Source organism: Lithobates pipiens, unplaced genomic scaffold (genome assembly GCF_037356315.1).
Source record: "Lithobates pipiens isolate NorthernLeopardFrog02 unplaced genomic scaffold, aLitPip1_a1.2 Scaffold_23, whole genome shotgun sequence".
In the NCBI taxonomy this organism is placed as follows: Eukaryota; Metazoa; Chordata; class Amphibia; order Anura; family Ranidae; genus Lithobates; species Lithobates pipiens.
Window position 1 is genome coordinate 170,229,971 of NW_027507785.1, and position 19,663 is coordinate 170,249,633.

General features: G+C 41.7%; 1 protein-coding gene across 2 annotated transcripts in view; it reads left to right on the forward strand.

Annotated features, from left to right (window-relative positions):
* The first annotated feature begins 424 nt into the window (after positions 1-424).
* Positions 425-19,663, forward strand: part of KIFAP3 (kinesin associated protein 3) — a 115,297-nt gene continuing 96,058 nt past the window's right edge. Inside the window, exons 1-5 of one of the 2 annotated variants that reach the window (XM_077452600.1) lie at positions 425-698; positions 10,549-10,680; positions 12,540-12,694; positions 13,746-13,804; positions 15,262-15,403. In XM_077452600.1, the coding sequence (XP_077308726.1) occupies positions 592-698; positions 10,549-10,680; positions 12,540-12,694; positions 13,746-13,804; positions 15,262-15,403 (595 nt within the window). In that variant the 5' untranslated portion in view covers positions 425-591. Of the gene's footprint in view, positions 699-10,548; positions 10,681-12,539; positions 12,695-13,742; positions 13,805-15,261; positions 15,404-19,663 lie in introns of both variants that reach the window. The other variant, XM_077452599.1, reaches the window with a different exon arrangement.

The window sequence follows — 19,663 nt, forward strand, 5'->3', positions numbered from 1 at the left end:
GCGCGATGGAGTGCGCCACAAGGCGGGTTTAAAGCCCGCAAATGAAGCGCCGCATCTGCAATCTCGTGATTGCATAGACGTGACGCTTCTCATAGTGCACTGTGTATGGCGCCCCAACACAGTGAACTTATGGACCTTTTAAAAAAATATATTATTTTTTTTCTTGACTGTCCATAGGGGGGGCGGTGCCCGTGAGCCCCCTATGGACGGGCCGCCACTGAATACACGTGTGTGTGTGTGTGGTGTGTGTGTGTGTTTGTGTGTTGTGTGTATGGACTCATAATATTGTACATGAGATGCGCACGGGAGCGGGGACGGTAGAAGTATGATTTGCATTGGGGTAGAGGAGGAGGAGCCGCAGTGCAGAGGGCTGGACAGGCGGAGTTCCAATCTGAGCCGAGAGCCAGAGGGAACAGATTTCGACGGGGAAACCATTCTCGGCACAACACCGGTGTTCCAGAAGAGCTCCCAGCCTCCTGCTCGCCCACCTCCTTCACTTCCTCGTCAGCTGACTGCATTCGATCACGTGACTGAACGTCACTCCGGCGACCCTGGCAGTCTGGGCAGCTCCTTCTCCCTTGGCAACAATAGATGCAAACTATTGTCGGTTCCCGGTCATCATCTCGTATCCCTGGGCGGCTCCACCGACCTCCTGCTGGTACAGAGATGCAGCCAGAGGACGCCCGATATCTGAAGAGGTGAGCTGTCATTGTATGACTAAGGATCGTGCTCTGGGGGCCCAGTGTCTTCTATTACACGGTCCATACATTCATGTGTGTTAGACATACTTCTAGTGATCGCAGTGTGAGCCAATGTACACCTGTGTTTAGCCAGTAGAAGATGGCATTTTTGTGTGTTATGGGTGTAATCTGTGTCTTTTGCAGGGTGTATTCACCAAGGGTGCATTTACACCTCTTCCCATGCAATGTCTGCTGTATTTTTGCATCATCTGTTGCGTTAATAAGCCAAGCCACTCATTTATGTGGACATTTGGGGAGGGGGGGCAGTAAAAACAGACATAAAACATACCATGCAGCAGCTCTGTGTTGATCACATGCCACAGCAAAGATTATTTCCCCTGTCGTGTTCGATGGGCACTAATACCACCAAATGCAACCTATTCAAATAAATGAGGCCTGCGCCTGCAGCTGCACTCTAAATAATTGTCTCACAGTTGCAGCTCTGTATTTACATATAAAGTCCTCATTTAGGAACTGGTCCTCACTCACACGGGACGTATTACAGTGTGCGCCCATGTGAGGGCTGTGCGTCGCCTACTGGCAGCCCCATTGCTGTCAGTTGGGATGCAGCAGCTAATATGGATGAGCTCGGGCGTGTTCACAACGATATGCGCCCGCCAGGAAGCTGACCGGACTACGAGGAGAACAGTGAAAGTAAGTGTGCACCAACACTACACTGACATGTAGGTACACATCAGCACACAAACCCCCCCCCCCGATCGCCCTCCCAGTCACAGTGTCACTGATTGCAGTGATCATTTATTTACTGATCACTGCATTCAGTGTCAGTTGTGACAGTAAAAACTGTCAGGGCAGTTAGTGTTAGGTCCAGGGTAGCCCCTTACCCCCCCCCCCCAATAAAGGTTTAACCCCCTGATTGCCCCTAGAGTTAACCCTTTCACCCCCTTTTGCCAGTGTCACTAAGCGATCATCTTTCTGATCGCTGCATTAGTGTCACTGGTGCCGCTAAGTAGCTAGTTATTTTTTTAGGTTCACCGCCAGGTTTTTATAGCGCTAGGTACCCCAATATACTACCCAATAATGGTTTTAACCCCCTGATTGCCCCTAGTTAACCCTTTCACCCCCTTTTACCACTGTCACTAAGCGATAGTTTTTCTGATCACTGCATTAGTGACGCTGGTTAGCCAGTTAGTTATTTAGGTTCCCCGTCAGGTTTTTATATAGGGCCAGGGATCCCCATATACTACCTAATAAAGATTTTAACCCCCTGATTGCCCCTAGTTAACCCTTTCACCAGTGATCACCGTATAAGTGTTACGGGTGACTCTGGTTAGTTTGCTTTTTATAGCATCAGGGCACCCACCATTTATTACCCAATAAAGGTTTAACCCCCTGATCAACCGGCGCGTGATATCAATTAGGTTTTAAAAAACGCATTGTTAGCGGGATCAGCCCAGATACCTGCTAGCACCTGCGTTTTGCCCCTCCGCCCAGCCCACCCAAGTGCAGTATCGATCGATCACCGTCACTTAAAAAACACTAAACACATAACTGCAGTGTTCGCAGAGTCAGGCCTGATCCCTGCGATCGCTAACAGTTTTTTTGGTAGCGTTTTTATATTTAAATCCGGAAGGCAGTGCTTGGTTTTCGGGGTCCCGTACGTGGCTAGGCTCCCAAAAAGTCCCCCACATGTGGTATCCCCGTACTCGGGAGAAGCAGCAGAATTTATTTTGGGGTGTAATTTCACTTATGCCCTTAGCATGTGTGAGCAATATATCATTTAGTGACAACTTTGTGCAAAAAAGAAAAGAAAATATTGTAATATTCCGGCAACTTGTGGCAAAAGATAAAATATTTCATGGACTCAACATGCCTCTCAGTAAATAGCTTGGGGTGTCTACTTTCCAAAATGGGGTCATTTGGGGGGATTTTGTGCTAGTTTGGCATTTTATGGCCTTCGAAACTGTGATAGGTAGTGAGGAGTGAAATCAAAAATTTGCACCCTTAGAAATCCTGAAGGCGGTGCTTGGTTTTCGGGGTGCTGTACGCGGCTAGACTCCCAAAAAGTCCCACATATATGGTATCCCCGTACTCAGGAGAAGCAGCAGAATATATTTTGGGGTATAATTCCACATATAACTATGGCATGTGTGAGCAATATATCATTTAGTGACAACTTTTTGTAAACTTTTTTTTTTTTTTGTCATTATTCAATCACTTGGGACAAAAAAAAATATTCAATGGGCTCAACATGCCCCTCAGCAATTTCCTTGGGGTGTCTACTTTCCAAAATGGGGTCATTTGGGGGGGGGGTTGTACTGCCCTGCCATTTTAGCACCTCAAGAAATGAGATAGGCAGTCATAAATTAAAAGCTGTGTAAATTTCAGAAAATGTACTCTAGTTTGTAGACGCTATAACTTTTGCACAAACCAATAAATATACGCTTATTGCCATTTTTTTTTTTACTAAAGACATGTGGCTGAATACATTTTGGCCTAAATGTATGACTAAAATTGAGTTTATTCGATTTTTCTTATAACAAAAAGTAGAAAATATATTTTTTTCTCGAAATTTTCGGTCTTTTTTCCATTTATATCGCAAAAAATAAAACCGCAGAGGCAATCAAATACCATCAAAAGAAAGCACTATTTGTGGGAAGAAAAGGACGCAAATTTCGTTTGGGTACAACATTGCATGACCGCGCAATTACCAGTTAAAGCAGTGCAGTGCGAAATTGTAAAAAGACCTCTGGTCCTTAGGCTGACAATTGGGCCGGGGCTGAAGTGGTTAAAGTGTAACATGTGGTAATAAATCTGCATACTTTTTACTAAGGATGCGCTCCGGCGTGTTTACATGCTCCATGTTTAGAGCCCTCCAGGAAGGCAGCACTGCAGTAATCACAGGCAGTGAGACATTCCCCAATGTGTGGCTGCAGAGATCAGGCAATGTCTCACCGTCTGTGCCGACTTCCTGGCGGGCTCTGCACATGGAGCATGCAAATACACTTGAGTTCATCCCTACTTTTTACATATCTATCTACCTAGTCTGTCAAAGTCCGTTCGTGTGGCCTTTATGGATGGAGCCAAATGGAGGTAATCTTAGAAGAAAACTTGAGACTGGAGTGGAGGTTCACCTTCCAAAGGGCAACGAACCTAAACATACAGCCAGAGCTACAAAGGAATGGATTAGATTAGGGGTCTGAAACTGGTGGCCCTCCAGCTGTTGCAAAACTACAAGTCCCATGAGGCATTGCAAGGCTGACAGTTACAAGCATGACTCCCAAAGGCAGAGTCATGATGGGACTTGTAGTTTTGCAGCAGCTGAAGGGCCGCCTGTTTGAGACCCCTGGTTTAGATCAAAGCATATTCATGTTCGAATAGTCCAGTCAATGTCCAGACTTAAATCCAATTGAGAATCTCTGGCAAGACTTGGAAATTGCTGTTCAGACGCTCTCCATCCAATCTGACAGAGCTTGATCTATTTTGCAAAGAAGAATCTGCAAATGTCACTCTCTAGATGTACAAAGCTGGTAGAGATATCCCCAAAAAGACTTGCAGCTGCAATTGCAGCAAAAGGTGGTTGTACAAAGTATTGACTCGGGGAGCTGAATACAAAATGCATGCCACACTTCACATCTTTATTTGTAAAACATTTTAAAAACCATTTATCATTTTCCTTCCACTTCATAATTATGTGCCACTTTGTTTTGTTCTATTACATAAAATCCCAATAACAAACATTTACATTTTTGGTTGTAAAATGACAAAATCTGGAAAATTTCAAGGGGTATGAATACTTTTTAAAGGCACTGTTTGTGTATAGCACAGCTTACAAAGTGCAGTGGTCAGAGCTGTGTAATGTAACACACAGCTTATGGAGTGCAGCAGTCACAATTATATAACATACAGCACAGCTTAAAAAGCAGTAGGGGGAATACATTCCTTCATTTGGGGTCAGTTGGAAGAATGTTCCTTTACATATTGCTTCATATGCAATATTCCGTGCGCACACACACAAACACATGTTCCTGAAAATGGCTATTTGATAATAATGGGTGCTGCAATGATTACAGGCTGTGAAGCGCAGACAATCCAAGTGAAGAAATGTCACCAGCACACCAAAGATTCCTCAAAAAGGGTCCAAAGTTTTATTCTTGTGGTACAGTGCCTTGCGAAAGTATTCAGCCCCCTTGAACTTTTCAACCTTTTGCCACATTTCAGGCTTCAAACATAAAGATATAAAATTTTTATTTTTTGTGACGAATCACCAACAAGTGGGACACAATTGTGAAGTGGAACGAAATCTATTGGATTTTTGAAACTTTTTTAACTAATAAAAAAAATGAAAAGTGGGGCGTGCAAAATTACTCGGCCCCCTTGTGTTAATACTTTGTAGAGCCACCTTTTGCTGCGATCACAGCTGCAAGTCGCTTGAGGTATGTCTCTATCAGTTTTGCACATCGAGAGACTGAAATCCTTGCCCATTCTTCCTTGCAAAACAGCTCGAGCTCAGTGAGGTTGGATGGAGAGCGTTTGTGAACAGCAGTTTTCAGCTCTTTCCACAGATTCTCGATTGGATTCAGGTCTGGACTTTGACTTGGCCATTCTAACACCTGGATACGTTTATTTGTGAACCATTCCTTTGTAGATTTTGCTGTATGTTTGGGATCATTGTCTTGTTGGAAGATAAATCTCCGTCCCAGTTTCAGGTCTTTTGCAGACTCCAACAGGTTTTCATCCAGAATGGTCCTGTATTTGGCTGCATCCATCTTCCCCTCAATTTTAACCATCTTCCCTGTCCCTGCTGAAGAAAAGCAGGCCCAAACCATGATGCTGCCACCACCATGTTTGACAGTGGGGATGGTGTGTTGAGGGTGATGAGCTGTGTTGCTTTTACGCCAAACATAGCGTTTTGCATTGTGGGCAAAAAGTTTGATTTTGGTTTCATCTGACCAGAGCACCTTCTTCCACATGTTTGGTGTGTCTCCCAGGTGGCTTGTGGCAAACTTTAGACGAGACTTTTTATGGATTTTTTTGAGAAATGGCTTTCTTCTTGCCACTCTTCCATAAAGGCCAGATTTGTGCAGTGTACGACTGATTGTTGTCCTATGGACAGACTCTCCCACCTCAGCTGTAGTTCCCTGCAGTTCATCCAGAGTGATCATGGGCCTCTTGGCTGCATCTCTGATCAGTCTTCTCCTTGTCTGAGCTGAAAGTTTAGAGGGACGGCCAGGTCTTGGTAGATTTGCAGTGGTCTTATACTCCTTCCATTTCAAAATGATCACTGGCACAGTGCTCCTTGGGATGTTTAAAGCTTGGAAAATCTTTTTGTATCCAAATCCGGCTTTAAACTTCTCCACAACAGTATTACGGACCTGCCTGGTGTGTTCCTTGGTCTTCATGATGCTCTCTGCGCTTTCAACAGAACCCTGAGACTATCACAGAGCAGGTGCATTTATAAAGAGACTTGATTACACACAGGTGGATTCTATTTATCACCATCAGTCATTTAGGACAACATTGGATCATTCAGAGATCCTCGCGGAACTTCTGGAGTGAGTTTGCTGCACTGAAAGTAAAGGGGCCAAATAATTTTGCACGCACCACTTTTCAGTTTTTTATTTGCTAAAAAAGTTTAAAATATCCAATAGATTGCGTTCCACTTCACAATTGTGTCCCACTTGTTGGTGATTCTTCACAAAAAATAAAAATGTTATATCTTTATGTTTGAAGCCTGAAATGTGGCAAAAGTTTGAAAAGTTCAAGGGGGCCAAATACTTTCGCAAGGCACTGTACACATAGGGAAATGTTTTGGAGCTACCCAGTTCCCCTTCGTCGGGCAGATGACCAACACTTACATACTGCTTGTCCCACCCTGGTGGCACTGAAATTATACAGGTGCCAAGTTGGCAATGAATCCACTTAGGGTGACATGTATGGTCCCAGGTGTTGACTCATTACAAGGTTCCTGGAATTTACAGCACCCCTGAAGATTGGTTGGGGCCCCCAAGGGCTCCAAGCCCACTGGAAGATCCTCTCCTTCTCTGGCAAACTAGATGGACTCTGCTGGCCTGCCCAAGTTTTCTGCTCTGGGAATTCCTTATGTACATTTTTGTCTGATCCAATATATAATCGATAGCCGTGGTCGGGAATTGGAAATAAGGAAAATATTGTTCACAATCACAGCACAAACGTTTTTCACAGTGGCCATTAATCAAGATCTAAACAGGTCTTGTTGTTGACAGATACTGACATATGCTGCCCCGTGTGAGAATCTTGTAGGAAGGAAGTGAACTGTGAACTTTACAAATGCTTGTGCTTGTCAGCAGGTTGTCTCATAGCAACTACTTGAATACTCATAGGGTGCTTTGATGTTGTCCACATCTTTGTTGGTTGACAGGCTGCAGACCTGCTCTGATATGTGTATAATGTTATTCCAATTCAATTTGTAATTATCAAACCAATGCCACTGTTCTGGTAAAATGTTAACTCTCTTATGAGTAACAGATCTTGAAATGTTTGTTTGGACATTCCTAGGGTGTTAATATGTCAAAATAATTTAAAAAAAGATTAATTGGCATGTCAGCATGATTTTGTCCAGAGGACCACAGATCCATTCTATATATTTTATTTTTTATTTTATCATATCAGATGTATTTTGTTTATAAAATATGGATTTGTGTTGAAAATACAGATTTTCAATTCAAATTACAATAAGGCCACAAGAAATGAAATAAAGATACAAATTGCCATTGATTGATTTAAAGCTAAACAATGGGGGATATTTTCAGGGGCAAAAGCTTCTAGGGATAGATCTTCAAGAAAATATGCGCTATTGTTAAATAAAGATTTTTATTTATTTATTTTTTGTGAAAGTGCTGTATGATTTTTGTAACCTCTACCCCTTGAGAAAACGTGCCATATCACTATAAATGATCACTTGATTATCCTTTGCCCTCTTGCAGATTTTCCTCCATCTCCTTTCTGGTGAAACTGTTGTCAACAGGTCAGAAAGTGGGGGGTAAATCTCTCTAATGGAGAACCAAATAGCTATACCAAACCCAATAAGAGTATAGATCTTTCCCCACTCCATTCAAAAGTAGAAATAAGTTATTGGCTTGACGTGTACTTTAATTGTGGGTCATCAGCTCAGAAAAATGTTACATCTTACAAACAAGATATTTTTCAGGGTGCCCGCCTTGTTAAAGCAAGCTGATATTTATTACAGATAATAAATTAACCCCTTCACGCCAGCCGTACACAAATATGCAGGCTCACTGGACTGGGCTTTTTTCTGTGGTGTCGCATATTTGTGTATCTCACCTTGTGCTGTCTCAGAGAGCTCCAGGCCCCATACTAAGAATCAGGCCTTGGAACTCTTGATTCTGGGTCACCTGATCGTTGTGATAGTCTCTGGTTGGCTATCACAGTGACCAATCAGTCTGAAGCTTGCCCTAGTATTTTTATTTTTTTGTGAAAGGACAGACATACTTAGTATCTCATTCTCCTTGTAGAGAGAAAAGTGTTTGTGTGTATGTGTGTGTAAAAAATAAAAATAAAATAAATATTAATAATAATAATAATAATAATAATAATAATAATGTAAAAATAAAATAAAAATACCTAGATCAAGGTTTAGTCTTGGTCAGTGCCAAGGTTAATGATTGGGTCAGTGTCCAGTATTTTTTACATTTTTTTTTCAATTTTTTTTTTCGTGTCAGTGTTTTAAGTAGGCTTAAAAAAATTTAAATAAGCAAAATGGGCACTATTTGTTTTTGGGCTGTACTATGGGTGCAAACCGCTAACATTTACACGTAGTATCGCTGTGATCGTCAGGACCAGGAGAATTTAATTTGGGTTGTTCTTTGGTGGAAGGCTGTGGTAGTAGCAATAAATGTACAGTTACATTTTTTTTTTTTTTTTTTTTTTTACTATTTTGGTCCAGTTTTCCTTTTCCTTTAAAAAAAAAATAAAGCAGGAGATATCCATTTAACATTTATCACCAAAAGAGAACCCAATTTGTCCTAAAAAAAAATGCAATATCATCCACCCAGATGCACAAAGTAGTTGTGATATGTTCAATTTTACTAACACATGTCATAATTGTAAAACTGTACTTGGGTATTTAGATTTGTTATAGGCCCCTTTCGCACTGGGGCAACGACAGTAAAGCGCCGCTATTTTTAGCGGCACTTTACTCCCATTTTTGCAGGGGTTTTTGGCCACTAGCGGATCACTTTTAACCCCCGCTAGCAGCCGAAAAGAGATTAAAACGACCCACAAAGCATCACGGTGGTTTGGTGGCGTTGCCCATTCATTTCAATGGGCAGGAGCGGTTTAGATGCAGTGTACACAGCGCTCCAAAGATGCTGCTTGCAGGAGTTTTATTTTTTTTAACGTCCTGCCAGCGCACGGCCTCAGTGTGAAAGCACTCGGGCTTTCATGCTGAGACTGCAGGGGAGCCCTTTTACAGGCACTATTTTTAGCCCAAAAGCACCTGAAAAACACCTCAGTGTGAAAGGCGTCTTACCCTTAGACCCCTTTCACACCAGGGCGTTTTGCAGGCGCTATAGCGTTAGAAATAGCGCCTGCAATCCGCCCTTAAGAAGCTGCACCATTGTCTGTAGTGTGAAAGCCCTGAGGGATTTCACTCTACAGCGGTGCGCTGGCAGGACGTCAGAAAAAAGTCCTGCCAGCAGCTTCTTTGGAGCGGTGATAGAGCGGTGTGTTTACCGCTCCTTCACCGCTGCTGCCCATTGAAATCAATGGGGCAGCGCTGTAATGCCGCCGGCAAAACGCCGCTATTGCGGCGTATTGCCGGCAGGTTTAACCCTTTCGCGGCTGCTAGCGGGGGGTAAAAGCGCCCCGCGAGCGGCCGAAATGCGCCGCAAATCCAGAGGTAAAACACCGCTAAAAAATAGCGGCGTTTTACCGCCGACGCAAGGTGTGGTGTGAAAGGGGTCTTAGGCTACTTTCACACTGAGGCGCTACAGAGCTAAAAATAGTGCCTGCATAGCACCTGTAAAAAGCCTCTCCTGCCTCTCCAGTACGAAAGTCCGAGTGCATTCACACTGGAATAGTAAAAAAAGTCCTGCAAGCAGCATCTTTGCAGAACTGTAGAAGTGGTGTATACACCGCTCCTAAAGCACCCCTGCCCAATTGAAATCAATGGCCAAACCTCTGGCAATTTGGGGTCAGTTTTAACCTTTTCAGCCGCTAGCAGGGGTTAAAACCGCCCGATATCGGCTGAATACCGGCGCTAAAAATAGTGCTGCTTTTCCGCTGACGCCTGCCCCAGTGGGAAAGTAGTGTTAGACCCCTTTCACACTGAGGCGCTTTTCATGCGCTTTCACGCTAAAAAAAGCACATGAAAAGCCCACGAAAACCTATTTCCATTCAAATCAATTAATGCTTTGATACTGGGGCAGTGCGCTGGCAGGGCGGTGATAAAACACCCCTCTTCATTGAAATGAATGGAAAGCTTTTCAAAAGTGCCTGAAAAGCTCTACAAACGCGCTCAGTGTTTTACTGGCAGTTTAGAAGAGCCTCAGTGTGAAAGGGGCATAAACACTGACCAATTGCAATTCATGGCACCATTAAGAGCACTCTGGCCCATTCATAAACCATGTACATAATGTATTCATTCTATTTTGACGAAGAGCTATAAAAATGTTCCTTGACCTTCCCACAAATTCTGATGTCCAGTTCTGAGGTTAAGGTGTGTGTGTGAGATGTTCTGGTGTTTCTGTAAAGACCTTCAGTATTCATTGCAGCGTCTAAGCATTCTCTCTGACTTTTGCCCCAAGGATTTCTTTATCATTATTTTTACAATGTGTTTATTTTATAGAAAAGTGAAAGCAGGAAACATTGATGTCCATCCAAGTGAAAAAGCTCTTATTGTCCATTATGAAGTGGAGGCTACTATTCTTGGGGAGTTGGGTGACCCCATGCTTGGTGAACGGAAGGAGTGTCAAAAAATGTAAGTTAGAATTAAATCTACCTTCTTTTTTCGCTGTTCTAGTACTGTCCTGATAAGAACATTGCTTTAAAAAAGGCCTGGATATTTTCCCAAATGTACATAATATAACTGGATACTGACATTTATAGGTAAAGTTGATCCAGGGAATATCCGATTTGCCTCTCGGGGAGATCTGGAAGGAATTTTTCCCCTGCTGTAGCAAATTGGATCATGCTTTGCTGGGGTTTTTCGCTTTCCTCTGGATCAACTGTGGGTATAGGATTGTGTATATGGGATTGTATGATTTTTTTATTTTATTGGTTGAACTAGATGGACTTGTGTCTTTTTTTCAACCTGACTTACTATAAGCCTCTTTCATACTGGAAACCAGTGGATTATAACACAGGTGGTTGAGCTGTGGCTTTACTGACCACCAACCAATAACATAACATGCAGCCAGAAGGAACTGTACACCTTCCCCGGCTGTGAAGTAAAGCCCTGCCTGTCAGACATGCCCATTGATGTCAGTGGTGTCATACTAAAAGTGATTGGCTTGCAGTTACAGCATGACTTCTCTGTACAAAACCCTGATTCGACTATAAAGAAAAATGGGGGGAGCACCTATGGTGGTGATCCTGTCATCTCCTTAATATCACCTAGAAGGCATCCTCTGACAATACACCACAAATTGCTTTTCAGGGGGCAATAGAAACTGATGCAGATGTTAAAGAGGCAAAGACATCCTGACATAATTGATGAAATGGGGTGCATATTGCAATTGACATGGCCTGGTTCCACAGGTGCATTGTTGTCTATGGAACAGTGCACGCAGCTGTGTAAAGATCAGTAATACAGGGATGAGTACAGAACTGAAAATAAAAATACAAAGTTTTATGTTTGAGTGCAGTAATTTACACACACGCGTGTATATTGCCAAGTAGAAGAGTATGAAGCATTTTACGCATGTATAAGCACACTCGGATAGTTTGTTGGTTCTTATATGAATTTGCACATTTTATGCAAGGTCTTAACAAAACATTTTGGTTAGGATCTCTCTGTCAACAAGAAAGGAAATTATTACATCTGTGTGCAAGAGGCCGTAAAGTAATTACTCCTGTAATGAGAACCGAATGATTCCTGATCAAATCCTGTCTTATGGAGAGTTTATAAAATGTACTTGCTAGCATCAGTATTGTTTTATTGAAAAATCAATTTTTTTGACCCTTGAGAGCCTCTCAAGTCTCAGGCAGAGAAATGAAGGCCTAGATTACAAACTTAAGAGCTCCCTGGATGGACGGGAAAGGATTTTACAGTATACAAAGGTAAATTCACATACAGTATGTATGCTTAGGCCTCTTCCACATGGGGCCGGCTCCATTTAAATCTGCTTGCTCAGCCGTCTGTTTTTAGCTGACAGGATGGGATGTCGGAGGGTGTCAACGGATACACGTCCGTTGACACCTGCCGCTCCATAGAGGAGTCTGGAGGGTCTGATCGGGTCTGCCTGAAAGGGCCCTTAAATGTTTGCGTTAAATACCCCTCTCTTCCCACCTTCACTCCTGAAGGCCTCCTCAGCATGAATGTTCGGCTTTTTTTAATTTTTTATTTTTTTTATAAACTTACATTTTCCACATTTATTTATGGTCACATGAAATGCATGGGTCCTCATCTCTGTGGCTGGGCTCTGCTTATTGACGTAGAGAACAGTACTGACATCATGGACCATAACATCCTGCATTCACAGGAAGTGGTTGGATGACACTGGGTGCCATTCAGCCTGAAAGACTGAAGACACCGACAATGTGTTTAGCCAAGGGAACAGTTGTATATAAAGTATGTTCTAATTAATAGAGTTACCTTTTGCTTTTTTATTTCTTTAGCATTCGTCTGAAAAGTCTCAATGCCAATACAGATATTTCCTCTCTGGCACGGAAAGTGGTTGAGGAATGTAAACTCATCCACCCAACCAAATTACCAGAAGTAGAACAGTTACTTTACTATCTTCAGAATCGCAGAGATGGATTAACTAGTAAAGGTAAGAAACATATGGATAGCTTTTCATGTATTTCCAGCCTTTTTCTTAGCATAGGTCACATGGTCAACTGTGGTGCATTGTGGACAACTGAAGTTAGTCTTTAACTAGTTGCAGACTTTTGGCGTGCAAATCCAGTCTCACTGCGCTGCTTCTGGAACCCCCCCCCTTCCCCCAGTATACAATTGTCTGCTTTTGATTATTGTGCGTCTTTGTGCAGACATGTGTGGGGCTTAACAAATAAATAATTACATAAAAAAAAAAAAGTCCCCTATGTGATGGCATTATGCAGGTTCTCTTTATGGAGACATGAGGGGTTTATTAGACCTCTAGTGTCTATTGTACTCTGCCCAAGCAGATCAATTATAGTGCATAGTTGTTTTTTTTCTTGTGTATATTTTAGAATCTGAGAACTCCTACCAAACTACTAACAGCCTGGATATGTATAGAACTACAATGGAAACATATGGCTTATTCCTATTATAGTTTCTATAGGACTATACAATGTTGTGTGGGTTTTTATATATATATTTTTTTATATTTATTATGATTGTATTAACATTTGCATTTCACATTGATGGATATGTTCTCAACTATTGTTATTATATTTTTAAGCAATGTTCACTTCGGCTAGGTTCATACCTGTGTGGCCGCGAGGGCAGTTGTTTACGCAGACAAGAGAGCCCATTCATTTGAATTGGCTGCCTTTCCCAATGACATGCAGGAAGGAAAAGTCCCTGAACATATTTTGAAATGACAGCCCGTGCCGAAACCTCGGTTCCCAGTACTGTTGCAATTTTCAGTGTGGGCATCGTGCCATTGCGATTAATGGTGCACGCCCACGGGTTCAGCGTTTCTCTGTGTGGGTGGTTGCGGCTGCTGGTATTTGTGCGGGTTCTGTTTTTTTTTATTTTTTTTATTTTATGGTTTCCCCCCCTTTTTTTTTTTTTTTTAAATAGATTTTTATCTTTATGATCTTACAATATATTCTTTGTCATAATCCTGCTTTGATTTCACCATTTGTTAATTTTTGGAAATATTTCTTCTGTAGCAGAAAAGAAGGAAAAGAAGAATGGCAAACCAAAGGATCCACCACCTTTTGAAGGAATGGAGGTAAAGTTTTATAGTCGTTTTTAAGAACTTATAGGACAATGAACTGCATTGAAAGGACTGCCTGCAAAAGGTGCCTGCACATTATCAGTTTGTTTATTTATTTATTTTTAAAATTAAGGCAACATGGTCACTTTAATATAACCTCCCCACTGGCCAGGGCTTTTTTTCCCCAGGGAAAAGGTGCCAGAACTAACCCTCCCTGGCCAACTTATCAAAGAATCCAAATAGTCTGTGTTTTGAACAAGGCGCAAGGTTTTGAAAGTAACCATGTTTTACTTACCTCTTTGTTTACCTCTTCAACCCCCCCTCCCCACCCACAGCTCACCTTTGCACTCCCTCCTGTCCACTGCTCACCTCTTCATCCCTCTTCTTCCTCCTTCCATAATACTCCTCCTCTTGTTTCCCCTGTCCACGGCTCACCTCTTCTTTCCTTGTCCACAGTACACCTTTTCTTCTTCCTCCTCCATACATAGTACTCCTCTTCTTCCCCTGTCCACAGTTGTCACCTCTTCAACCCCCCCAATCTTTCACTTATACACTACCTGCCAACCCCCACAGCTCTCGCCTATGCACAACACCCCAACCTCACCAGAGCTGCCTCTCTGCACAACAACCTCCCTTTACCTCCACAGCTCTCACATCTGCACAGTTTTCTCTCCTTCCTATCTGTCACCTCTGTACAACCTCTGCCTGCCCCCCCCCCCCCCCCATTTTCCCTTCACAATTCTCTCACATCTTCACAGCGGCGCAGCCAGCATTGCTCTGTTAGGTGTGTGCAGACTTTTTTTTAACGCAATCTCCACTTACAGACCCCTGTAGCACCTAGCCAAGTAGGAGTTTCAAGGCACTTCACTCGGCTCAGTGCTACATGTCTGACGGGACAGGGACAGAAGCCGCTTTCCGAAACGCCAGAGGAAGTAAAAAAAATATGGACATTTTCAGCATTGGGGCTCTGACCCTGCGTGGGCCCTGGGTGCCAGGCAATAGCTCACAGGAAGCGAGTAGTGCTGCTCTCGTCCTTCTTCTCGCATGAGACTCTGAGAGCAATGGGAGCCATAGAATTCCTGCTTCTGTCAGTCAAATCCTATGAGGAGAGAGAGGGGGGCATGGCTGAGACACGCTCTGTGTGTCTATGCACACACACAGCACAGAAGCTCACCCACATAGGTGCCACCTCAGCACATCTTCCTGAGGGGTCACTCACAGGAGGAGAGGATCGGACAGCACTAACTCCATAAGAGGAGGTAAAGGACTGCTCTGTGCAATATCATTGCACAAACCAGATAATTATAACCTCTATTTGAAAGAAAAAAAAAAAATGACCTTTTTTAATATCGCTTTAATGGGGAATCTAAATCCTTCAGGAGTATGTTAGTGTTTAAAGCACTTTTGTACAAACTGTGTAAGAAAGTTCTCTATTTCCTATATCAAACACCATGCATTTTTTGTGTTTTCAGATTGACGAAGTCGCTAACATTAATGACATGGATGAATACATTGAATTGCTGTATGAAGACATTCCTGATAAAGTTCGTGGCTCTGCATTAATTTTGCAGCTTGCTAGAAATCCAGACAATTTAGAGGAATTATTGCTGAATGGTAAATATGTCTTCTTTGCAGGTTTCTAATTGTCACGCAAAAAAAAAAAAAGTGCTTTTTAAAGGCTTTTTCCCTAAAATAACAAACATATTGTACTGCAATGGTATTGCACAGAATGGCCCAAACCTCCACTTCTTCTGGGGTCCCCTTCCAGCGCTCTTGGCTCTTCTTCTGTGTCTGCCACCGTAGCAAGCCGCTTGCTATTGATACACAACGTGACTCAGGCTCTGCCCCCCTACTCCCTCCCCACTAAATTTGACTGACAGCAGCAAGAGCGAATGGCTCCCACAGCTGCCTGTAAGCCCCTGTGTTAAGGGGGAGAGAGGAGAGAAAAATGCAACCGAGCAAAAAGCGATGGATCGATTCAGGAGTGAGGTATTTGTTCAGATTGGAAGGTGGGCACAGCAAGTTCTAAAACATTTTAGCTTTAGAACCACTTTAACCATGTGTTCTCTTTTTTTCTACAATTACTAGTTTACCAGGATTATAAGAAAAAATTGAATTGTGTGTTTGTTTTTGATCGATTGTTACAGTAACACAGAAGTGGGGGATCTCCCTATCTGCCACTGCTAGGTTTTATTTTGGTGAAAAACAAATTGTTTTTTGCTTTTGCATCTGGTCTTTTCAGTCGTACTTATGCATATTTAAAATCCCCTATTCCTAACTGGTCCCAATATTTTTACCACTCCTTTTTTTTTGTGAGATTTCAAAATTTTTAAGAGGGAAATTTAGCTTTCCCTGGTGATTTGCTTGGAAATATTTGTGTATATTTTCACCAGTGTGATCAATTAGACTTGTGTTCAGTATCGAGTCAGCATTTTATGTTTTGGACACTAACTCTCAAACCATATCTGCTTTGGCAGTTTCTGTGCTCTTCTACGGTGGTAGAGCGGTAAGGTGGCAGCAGTTCTACCCCTGCAACTTGGAGTGTGAATTGAAGGTAGAACCCTTCAGTGACATCAGCCTCTTCTCATCATTGCCTTTACTGGAAAAGTCTAAAACCAATATACCTCATTACTTAGTGTCTAGCTGAACAGATCTCCCCTGAAGTTATATGAATATATCACTTTACTAGCATGCATAAATGTAACCACTTGAGTGCCAGGTGCTGTTTAGAATGCACTTGGATACTGACTCTTGAACTTGGTGGCTACTCTTGGGCAGCAATCGGATATATATGTGAATATATACTGTATGTGTGTGCAGGTGGGAAGAAATGCTGCAAATTAGGAATGCTTTCCGAAATAGAAGTGTTTATAGTTTATTTTTATCCATTAACAAAATGGAAAGTAAATGAACAGAAGAGAAATCTCAATCAAATCAATCTTCGGTCTGACCACTCTTTGCCTTCAAAACGGCATCAAATCTTCTAGGTATGCTTGCAAACAGTTTTGAAGGAACTCGACAGGTAGGTTGTTCAAACAGCTTGGATAAATAACCACAGATCTTCTGTGGATGTGGGCTGCCTCAAATCCATTTGTCTCCTCATGAAATCCCAGACAAACTTGATGATGTTGATATCAGGGCTCTGTGGCGGGGCAAATCATCACTTTCAGGACTCTGTTCTTCACATAGTCTTATTGAAAAAAAACACGCAAATCCGTCCAGTTCGACCCACAGAGAAAAAAAAAGACACGTACAAATCTCCATGTACACAATCTTATACCCACAGTTGATCGAGAGGAAGGCACCCCCCCCCCCCCCATTACTTTCTGACCCACCCCGAGTCTATTCTACATTTTCACAACTCTTACTGTGAAGAAGCCTTTCCATATTTGGAAGTTAAATCTCTTTTCCTCCAGACATAAAGAGCGCCCCTTCTCGTCTGTGATTACCTAAAGTGAATAAATCTACACCAAGTTCACTATATGGACCATTTATGTAGTTGTACATGTTGATCATATACCCCCTTAATCTCTTCATCTCAAGAGAGCATAAATTCAGTTCCTCTAATCTTTCCTCATAGCTGAGCTCCTCCATGCCTCTTATGGATTTGGCTGCCCTTCTCTATACCTTCTCCAGTTCCCCAATATTCTTTTTGTGAACTTATGCCCAAAGCTAAGCTGCATATTCCACATGAGGTCTTACTAATGATATCTCTCTCTGCAGTCCATACCTGTTTTAATAAGAGAGGATTTTGCTTGCTTTGGAAACCGCAACTTGGCATTGTATACTATTATTAACCCTTTCATGACTAAGCCTATTTTTGGAATTTGGTGTTTACAAGTTAAAATCCATATTTTTTGCTAAAAAGTTACTTGGAACCCCCAAACATTATATATATATATATATATTTTAGCAGAGACTTTAGAGAATAAAACGGCGATTGTTGCAATATTTTATGTCACACGGTATTTGCGCAGCGGTGTTTTAAACACAACTTTTGGGGAAAAGGGAAACTTTCATGAATTAAAAAAAAAAAACGAAACCGTAAAATTAGCCCAATTTTTTTGCATAATGTGAAAGATAATGTTACGCCGAGTAAATAGATACCAAAAATGTCACACTTTATAATCGCACACACTCGTGGAATGACGACAAAGTACGGTACCTAAATATCTCAATAGTCGACACTTTAAAAAAAAATTTATGGTTAAACAGTGCATTGAAGTCATCTTGTAAATTGGAGACATCCTGTATGGACGTTTATTCCACTGCATAGTTTGGTGTCATCTGCAAAGATTGAAATGGTACTTTTAATCCCAGACCCTATATCATTTATAAATATATTAAAAAGTAAGGGTCCCAACACTGATCCTTGGGGAACACCACTAACAACCCTAGACCATTCAGAGTATAAATCAATAACCACTACTTTCTAAATTCGGTCTTTTAGACAGTTTTCTATCCAAGTATCCTGTGTCAACAGCCACCTCTCCGTCAAAGGTTTTAATTACCTGCCCATAAAAAGAATTCAGGTTTGTTAACGTGTCTTTCATGAATCCATGCTGTCTGTCGCTTAAAATTTTATTTTTCGAGCAAAAACTCATCTATGTGGTCTTTTATTAAACTCTCCAATATCTTTCCAACTATAGAAGATAAACTAGTCTGTAGTTAAATGGGAAATACTTTTTTAAATATAGGTAACACATTGGCCTTATGCCAATCCATTTGTACTATGCCAGTCATTAGAGAGTCCCTAAAAATTTAGAATCAATGGCTTTGAAATTACAGAGCTCCATTCTTTTACAAAACATGAAAGATATGCTGAAGATAGTTCTTGACCACTAGAAGACCAGGCCTTTTTCTGAAAATTCTCAAAAGCAAAACACAATATAATACTCAATGTTTTGGTAAAATCTAAAAGATGGTGTTACGTCAAGTAAATAAAAAAAATTATGCACATTCGTGGAATGGTGACAAGCTACGGTATTTAAAAATCTCCATAGATGACACTGTAAAGGCAAAGCCTTTACAGGTTACCAGTTTGGAGGTAAAGAGGAGGTCTGGTGCTAAAATGATTGCTCTCGCTCTGACGTTCCCGGCACTACCACACTTGTAGTAGAGACAACGTCAGAGACGACACTCGCTAGACGCCTCACTAGACTGCCAAAAAGTCTCTCACATGTGGTAACCCCATACTTAGGAGAATTAGCAGAATGTGTTTTGGGGTGTAATTCCACATATACACATGAAATGTGTGAGAAATATCTTATTAAAGTGACAACTTTGAGTAAAAAAAATTTAATTTTCCCAAAAACTTGTGGCAAAAAATAGAATCTTCCCTGCACTCAACATGACGCAAAGCAAATACCTTACCTTCCTAAAAGCGGTCATTTGTAGGGTGGCATTTCAGGGACTCCAAGATTATAATAGGTAGTCAGGAAGCGTAATGAGAAAATAACGCCTGTTAAAAGCCTGATGGTGTTTATTGGATTTTGGGGTCCTGTACGTGGCTAGACTGCCAAAAAGCCTCTCGCATGTGGTATCGCCATACTTGAGATAAGTAGAAGGATGTGTTTTGGGGTGTAATTCCACATCTACTCATAGCATGTGTGAGAAATATCTCATTAGCTCGAAAACTTTGTGTAAAAAAAAAAAAGGAAAACTTTGTGTATAAAAAAAAAAAAAAAAAAGTTTTCCTACAAAAAATAAAATGTTCCATGGGCTCAATATTCCGCTCGGCAAATTCCTTGGATTGTCTACTTTCCAAAAAGGTGTAATTTTGGGGGGCGTTTTGAACTGTCTTGACATTTTATGCCAACATTGGAAGCTTTGGCCACATGTCACCCACTCTTCCAATCTAAGACAACTCGCAAA